This window comes from Salvelinus sp. IW2-2015, unplaced genomic scaffold (assembly GCF_002910315.2).
Source record: "Salvelinus sp. IW2-2015 unplaced genomic scaffold, ASM291031v2 Un_scaffold609, whole genome shotgun sequence".
In the NCBI taxonomy this organism is placed as follows: Eukaryota; Metazoa; Chordata; class Actinopteri; order Salmoniformes; family Salmonidae; genus Salvelinus; species Salvelinus sp. IW2-2015.
In genome coordinates, this window is record NW_019942583.1 from 334,147 (window position 1) to 343,040 (window position 8,894).

At 45.3% G+C, this 8,894-nt stretch overlaps 1 protein-coding gene across 1 annotated transcript in view; it reads right to left on the reverse strand.

Moving 5' to 3' along the window:
- Positions 1 to 40: 40 nt before the first annotated feature.
- The window catches only part of LOC112068615 (ubiquitin-conjugating enzyme E2 L3), a 16,882-nt gene continuing 8,028 nt past the window's right edge, over positions 41 to 8,894 (reverse strand). The window contains exon 4 of the mRNA XM_024135792.2: positions 41 to 1,505. Coding sequence (XP_023991560.1) covers positions 1,351 to 1,505 — 155 coding nt within the window. The 3' untranslated portion in view covers positions 41 to 1,350. The remainder of the gene's footprint in view (positions 1,506 to 8,894) is intronic.

Sequence of the window (8,894 nt, forward strand, 5' to 3'; positions counted from 1 at the left end):
AGGTCTGACCCTTCACTAAGACCTTGGGGGGGGGGGGGGGGGGGGGGGGGGGGCTGTTCTGTTCCAGTGGCTATATCGGCCACTCAGATATACATGTGTGTTGGTCTCTCGTGATGACAAATAAGATTTGGTTCACGGTGACAAGATTATATTTATGTCGAGAGAAAGGCGGTGGGGTTCCGATTTTGAAATGTGTATGTTCCGTTTGACAATACGGGTGGGAGTGACGATGATGAGCTGACTGGAGAGTAGACTTACAGCCAACAGACTGGATAGTAGACGTACAGCTAAATGTGAGGAGTCAGAACTACAGTGGGTGGGGTATACAGCCGCCTTATAAAACACAGAGGGAGATAAATGCTTTTGGTTCAGAAGGAGGTCTCAGAATACAAATGGAGAAAATATGTCCAATGCAAAGAGGAGCATCCTCATAAAACAGAAAATAATGGAAACTGAAGTACATTATGAGTATTCTTCCGTTTTCCAATCCTAAAAAGTCATTTTGGACCAGCGGGGAGAATAAAACAGAGACAATTATCAACCAGTCAATGAATTACACTTGTAACTGATGACAATATTGGCTTATTAAATCGGTTGCCATTTTGTTTCAGTCTGCTCAGTGGACTGGCTCCAAACTGAGGGGATGGACAACGATGAGGGCTTGTTCCACAGAATACAGTGCAACTACAGAAGCAGAGAAGTCAAAAGGAAAACATTTCAGCACATACTTCCAGGGCCTAGCTAACATTTCATTTTGGGGTGTGACAGACCAAGGTGAGACTAGAGAACAGGAAACAGAAAATAAGAAAAGCAGAACCACAACTTTTCATTCTGTCAGAAAAAATCTCCTTCCACAAATTAGTGCTACCACAAGATGCATACGGTACTCAAGCTGTGATTTCTTGTTCTTCCTCTTTTTAAACAAACAGCAAAACTAAAACACAGGATTTTTATTTTTATCATTTCCTTCTACTTTTCCCCCCTCCTTAGTTCACCATCTTTAACATGGGAGTACTCTAACCATTTATGTTTTCCTGTCTTTTTCATGTTAATTTAAGAAAATAGTAGAAAGTTAGTAACGGCCTCCAACTCTCACCAGGAGGAGAAACCTGTCTGATCCAGGGTCCTGCGTAAAGGGTAGGCTGGGGCGAGGCTGCAGCCAGGCGCCGGAGCGAGGTTGCTCCTGGGCTGCTAGGATGACATGTATGTGTGAGGAAAGAATGGAGGAGAGGATGTGTGGGGAGATGGGGAGGAGAGAGTGAGGGAAGGTACAGAGAGAAGGGAAAGGACATACATTTGGTTGTGGGGGTGAGGAAGGGAGAGAGAAAGGGCTACACACTGGTCAGGTAATCAGTCCATTGGTCTCTTTTCTCCATGTTTCTTTGTAAACTCTTCTGCGTTCTTAAAGAATTTTTTCCGGTCCTTTGAGTATTCTTCTGCTAAGTCTGCCCTCAGGGGGTGCTCTGGCTGGGGGTCGTTCACCAACGCAATCAGGGACTGAATTACTGCAGAATAGACAGGGAAAACAAACGCATTACTACAAAATCAATTACTACACTGAGAACCTATAATGACTAGTGCAAGTTTTTATTTTCCTGTCATCTGCTCCAGTGTCAGGGTATTACGGGGGAGGCAGGTTGCTCCAGTGTCAGGGTATTACGGGGGAGGCAGGTTGCTCCAGTGTCAGGGTATTACGGGTCGGAGCTTCCCGACTCAATCCATACTCATCAAGACTTTGTCGGGGTCGGAGCTTCCCAGCTCACCATCTCTCAGACTGGTTTGTCGGGGTCCGGAGCTTCCGGTCATCGCATCCTCTTCAGACTGTTTGTCGGGTCGGAAGCTTCCCACCGATCCGATACCTCATCAGACTGATTGTCAGGGTCTGAAGCTGTCCGCGCCGATCCATCTCATCAAGACTGTTTGTCAAGGGTTGAGGCTTCCCGCTGTGCATCGTCTCATCAAAGACTGTTTGTCAGGGTCTGAGCTTCACCGCCGCATCATACTCATCAGACTGTTGTCAGGGTCTGAGCTTCCGTCAACCACTCCTCTTTCAGACTGTTGTCAGGGTCTGAGTTCCACGCATCCATCCTCTCCAGACTGTGTCAGGGTCGAAGCATCCCGGCTCATCCATCCTCTTCAGACTGTTGTTCAGGGTCTGAGCATCCCGGCTCATTCCATCCTCTCAAGACTGTTGTCCAGGGTCTGAGCTTCCCGGCTCGATGCCATCTCATCCCGACTGTTGTTCAGGGTCTGAGCTTCCCGCTGCATCCATCCTCTTCCGACTGCTGTCAGGGTCTGAGCCATCCCACCAACATCCAATCCCTTCAAGACTGTTGTCAGGGTCTGAGCTTCCACTGCATCCATCCTCAGCCAGACTGGTTGTCAGGAGTCTGAGCTTCCCCACTGCATCCATCCTCACCAAGACTGTTTGTCAGGGTCTGAGCTTCCACTGCATCCATCCTCTTCAGAATAGATGTTCAGATCAGACGTTAATACGGCCGTGGTAACAGGCCGATGTTTTTTCATGTAAGACTGATGTAAGGCCTCGTCATTTTTGCAAACGAAAAAGGCTTGGCTTACTACTTGTCCAATCACTTGTCTCAGTGATTGCACATAATGCATAAATGGGAACTAGAATGGAACGAATTAGAATGTTGGCCAATAATGCATCATATCATTAATGTACGAGAAGTATATATAAGTGATTCCACACAGAACAATAGACAAATAAATAACGATGATCTCTCTCGCCACTGTGTTATTTCTGTCGATCATGCACGAGTGCACGTGATAGAGCTAGGTGTAGGCTTGTGTGTATGTTGGTATATATATGTCGAGGTAGCCACGAGAGCATTACTACTTCGGTGTATAATGCTAAAAGGAATGCTTTTACCTTTGAATGAGACACATACAAATTAACGATTCACGTCTCACAGAATTTGTAAGTTATATATTAATTTTTTGACAATTTTGACTAAAGATAAACAAAATAGAGAATAAATTCTAAGACACGTCACATAAAAGTACATTTGGATCCAATAGAGTCAGTGAATCATATAAATTGAGGTACGGGATTTTCATTGAAGCCGTGGAGTCAGTCGGGACGAAGCTGTGGTACTTTTCGGATCGAATTCCCATGATTTATTATTATTGTGTATGAATGTGTACATGCTAGAGGCGATTGCAAGTTTTTTTTTTTTAACTCATCGCGTGTCTAAAAATAGTGTGCTCCTTGCCAATAGTCCTTTCCTATTTGATACAATAGTGAAATTGTAGGCTGTTCTTATATGTTCATCCATTTGTAGGTATGCTAGGCCATTGCCTTATAGGATACGCTGTGAAAAGTGACCAATAAGTGACGTTTTTTTCCCCCCACTCGAGCGGAATGAGTTAGTTGCCTTCCTGTGCGTTAGTTTTGACAACTAGTGTCCCAATGGAGACAACTCGGTTAACAAGCTAACACTGGACATGCTTTTATGATGGAATAAGAAGATCCTCAATTGGGTCTAAGCAAAATATTGTTTTCTAATCGGTATGCAAATGACCCTGATTGCTGGCTGAAGATATATAGGTGTATTACCACGAAGTAAGGCAATTGGGGAAACAAGAACAAGTCGGTGTGTTCTCGTGAGTGTTGTTTTAAAGTAGTAAAATTACCATCGTTCACGAGATGATCACGTCTGGCGGCTACAATATTTCTATAAATTCTGTACGTTTGCAGTATCAACTGTTGAGGGTCCACACGGATGAAACCGACCGATACACTATCTCGGCAGTCAGGTTTGGCTCGGATGAGAACAAATAGCTCTGTAGTTGAATCGGTTTCCTATTGTTCCCCTTCGTGGTGTTTGAGGCGAAAAGGTCGAGCTTAGTGCAAAATTAGAGGTAGAAGTAGGTAACGTGTTCATAACTTTGGAGGTTTAATACTCAGATTAGGTTGATTGGGTGAAGGTCTCTCGGTAATTCAGGCTCTGTGGAATGTTGAACGAGTTCACAGCTCGCCATTGAGGGCGTCTACGTAATTCAATTGAGTTGTCAGTCATCGTATAGAGCGTCGTCTATGGCTGTCAATTTCGAACAGAATCGTCGCAGGAATCGACGTTTCGGCGATGCCATGATGTAATGTGCCAGCTAATATGATTAATGCGTGGAGATGGTCCATGTAATCAGCGTAGATTGTCCATTCGTAGATTCAGAGCGTTGCAGATTGTCCATCGAAATTCAGAGCGTTGTCCAGATTGTCCATTCGTAATTAGAGGTTGAGAGCATCGTCGATCGTTGTCAGATTGGTCCATTCGTAAATTCAGAGCGTTGTCAGATTGTCCATTACAAAATTTGAGCGTTGTCAGATTGTTTCCCCAATTCCGGTAAAATAAGTTTCAATGTCCTCGTATTCACTTGTCAGATTGTCATTCGTAAATTCAGAGGTTGTCAGATTGGTCCATTCATAAATTTAGAGCGTTGTCCAATTGTCCTATCATTTTAACGTGTAATGCATTCGTAAGAGCGTTGTCAGATTTGTCCATTCATAATTCAGAGCGTTGTCAGATGTCCATTCCAAAATTCAATGACGTTGCAGAGATGTAGTATCAGACGACGTTGTCGTGTAACATATTGTCTCGGGGTGCAGCGGTGGTCAAAGCATCGACACTGGGACGCATTGCACTAGGCGGTTACGTGAATCAGTGTTTGACCTCACAAGGTAGTCCAAGACCACTGCTAACTGGCTCAAGTGTTTGGCTAGCTTCTAGCTACTTAGATACCCAAAGAGAGAACCCCACTCTGACTATTTTACCACCCTAGCAGAGCTTGGTTAGGCTGTTTTATAATCCAGAGTTTTGGTGACTGTTTACTGACACCTGCTACAGTCAAGGGTGTTGACGTGTTTAGTATACCTAAACTGGATACAATTTTTAAAACATACAATATTTCATACACACTTAAGTGTGGTGCCTTCAGGCCACTACTCTAGCTACCGATACTACAATACAAAATCCATGTGTAGTGTGTAGTTGCATTGTTCTGTTCCTATGTTTTTCGCTTCCAGTCCTGCTGTTCCATAAGGTGTATTTTTTGTTTGTAGGGTATGCATGGGTGTCGAGCTGTGTCCAGTAGTTCAAACAGGACAGCTCTTGTGCATTGTCTCCTCACTTGGGCTTGCCCCTGTTCTGGAGCCCAATTGACCAAGTCCCTCTTCACCAGCTTGAAGACAGTAGTCCAGGTGCGACAAAACTAGAGCCTTAGGACCGTGCCTTGTTGAATAGTGCTGGTAAGAAGGTAGAGCAGCGCTTATTTATGGACGACTCTCCAATCTTAGCTACTGTTGTATCAATATTTTTGAGGGTTCTTCAGTGAGAGTGAGATGTTTATCAGTGAGATGTCTTCGTGAGAGATCTTTCAGTGAGATGTTATCAGTGAGATGTTTCGTGAGAGATTCTAGTGAGAATGTTTATCAATAGAGTTTTCAGTCCTGTGTCAAGACCACCAAGGTAACCTGTCTAAATGACGTACCGCCCGTAGCACTCAATCTGTAGCCAGTAAAGTGCTATGACAAAGGCTGGTCATGGTCTACATCAACACCATCATCCAGACCCTGGACCACATCAATTTGCATACCACCCCAAACAGATCCAAAGATGATGAAATCTCATACCACATCCAACGGCCTTTCCACTGGACATAAGAACACCCATGTTGTTCATTGACTACAGTCAGTGTTAACCACATAGTGCTCTCCACACTCCATCACTAAAACTAAGGACTGGGATTGAACACCTCCCTCTGCAACTGGATCTGGACTTCCTGACAGGCTGCCCCAGTGGTTAAGGGTAGGTAAAACACAGAGAGACCTGGCCGTGTGGGTGCCAGGAAAACAACCTCTCCCTAAACATCAGTAAGAAAAAGGAGCTGATGTGGACTACAGAAACGGAGGGCCGAGCACGCCCCATCCACATCGACGGGGCTGTAGTGGAGCAGGTCGAGAGCTTTAAGTTCCTGGTGTCCACATACTAAGGAATTATCATGGTCCACACACACCAACACAGTCGTGAAGAGGGCACGACAACCTGTTCCCCCTCAGGAGACTGAAAGATTCAGCATGGGCTCCAGATCCCAAAAGTTATTACAGCCCTAACCATTGAGAGCATCTTGACTGGCTGCATCACCTGTGTAGTATGGCAACTGTTTGTTCATCCGACCGAAAGGCGCTTACAGAGGGTTGTGGGTACGGCACAGTACATCACTGGGGCCGAGCTCACTGCCATCTATGACCTCTATACCAGGCCGTGTCAGAGGAGCCCTAAAAATGGGCAAATATTCCAGCCACCCAATTCATAGACCTGTACTCTCTGCTACCGCACTGCAAGAGGTACCGATGCACAAGTCGGAACCAACAGGAACCTGAACAGCTTTCTGCCCTCAAGCCATAAGACTGCTAAATATACTGAACAAAAATAAAAAACGCAACATGCAACAATTTCAATGATTTGACTGAGTTACTGTAATATAAATAACTCAAGTCCATTGAAATAAATAATTAAGCCCTAATCTATGGCTTTCACATGATTGGTCAGGGGCGCAGCATGGGTGGACTTGGGAGGTACGGGCCCACCACTGAGTTTTTCCCACAAAAGGGTCTTATTAGACATATATACTCCTCAGTTCCATCAGCTGTTCAGGTGGTGTCTCAACGATACCGCAGGTGAAGAGGTCCCTGGGCTGGCGTGGTTAGATGTGGTCTGCGGTTGTGAGCCCGTTTGAACGTACTACTAAACTCTCTAAAACAACGCTGGGAGGCGGCTTATGGTACAGAAATGAACATGAAATTCTCTGGCCAACAGCTCTGGTGATATATTTCTGCAGTCAGCACTCAATTGCACTCTCCCTCAAACTTGAACATCTGTGGCATTGTGTGTGAAAAACACAGCACATTTAGTGTGGCCTTTTGTCCCCAGCACAAGGTTGACCTGTGTAATGGTCATGCTGTTTAATAGCTTTTTGATATTCCACACTTGTCAGGTGATGGATTATCTTGGCAAAGGAGAAATGCTCACTAACAGGGATGTTAAGAAATTTGTGCAACAAAAGTTGAGAGAAATAATCTATTTGAGCATATGGACAATGTCTGGTATCTTTTTTTAGCTCATGAAACATAGGACCAACACGGTACATGCTGCATTTATATTTTGGTTCAGTATAGATAGTTAAATAGTTAACAATAGCTACCCTGACTATCTGTATGACCCTTATTGCAATAATTTATGACTCATCACATACGTTGCTATTACAATTTATCTATATTTGTTGCCTAGGCACTTTATCCTGTACATATCTACCTCAATTACCCCGTACCCCTGCACATCAACACAGTAATGGTACGTGTATATAGCCAAGTTATCATTAATCATTGTGCATTTATCCTTTTGCATTTTTAAACACACAATTATAATAAAATGTGACTCGAGTATGGTGCCCTCTAGTGGCAGGTTGTCTCGCTAGATGCCAAATTTAAAAGTCTGAACACTTATCCATCCACCAGTTTGCCTTGTCAGGCCACTGATTTTCATGTAGGCTACAACTTTAGCCATGTCATTGTTTCCGGATTTGAAATACAGACCAAGACTATTATGGAAATGTCCTTTAATGTTAGTGAAATCCCCTTTTATGGTGTCACTCTGACCAAAAAACTTTGTCGCCTTCACAACTGCTGCATCTCTACCACATTAATTACCTGTTGTTGAATCTTGGCCTTTCCGTTCCCGTCCTCACCAGTCTAATTTTGCCCAGGACGCAGTGAGACATAACGTCTAAGTGTATCAACACACAGGCACTTTGATATTTATACAATGAGGGGAGCGCGCCTACGGTAAAATATATCATTGCTTCTCTATGACAGAAAAGTTAGTTTCTCCATCACTGGGCGGACAGCATGTCGTTATTGAGGCTACTGCTCCACGCCAAGTCAGGTGGGGAACAAGTCCTAGCACGGTAAGGTGCTAAGCGACAGGTACATGAGCAAGACTGCGCGCAGAGCAGGTTCTATGCTTCACTCCAGCTGTCAGGGTAATTCACTACGGGGGAGGAGCACGGTCTGCTGTCAGGGTCAATCTAACCGCAGAGGGAGGGGGGACGAGCAGAGCTTCATCAGGGGCAGGCCTCTAGCCACAAAGGTTCGTCCCACGAGCAGGTAGTTTAACACGGTGGTGAGGCCATACGGTTGCTCCAGTGTCAGGGTATTGACAGCGGGGGAGGCACACCAGGAGGGGAGACTATTGACTCCATCAAGGAGCTGCTAGCAGGTGTACATTACGAGGGGGTCGAGGCCAGCAGTCATGCTCATTTCCCAAGCCATGTCCCAGCGGAACTAACAAGCTCTACGCAAGACCACGACGAGAATGGTGGGAAAACCAAGAGATGGGGCTAGACGGCATCTTTATTTATGGAAATCGATTCTGGCGGACTCGAAAAGAACTGTACAGGGGCTCGTAGTAGAGATATTACCGGGGAAGCTAGGGCAAGGACATGGTCATGACCTCTTCGCGGGCCTTCACACTCACAGTTACCCTTAAGAGGGACGTGTCAGGGTATTACACGTTGCACTGGGAGGGTAAAGATAAGTCCGGGGTGGTTAAGAACAATGGGGCATGGCCCGTCCTATCATCCGTTGAGTATTAGCGCACACGTACCTATAGGATCACAATGAATCCACTACTAGTAGGACGGCGAGTAGCTGACAAAGTAGGTGGTCCCAGGACCTATTGCCCCGTACTTCACAGGCTGGGGCATTGCGGTACGATGGAAACACGAGGGCAACTAATAATTAGGCCCGCGAGCAAATGTTGGGCGAGGAAAGAGGCACGGTTGCCCAGGTGTCAAGGTTTACGGGGGGAGCAGGT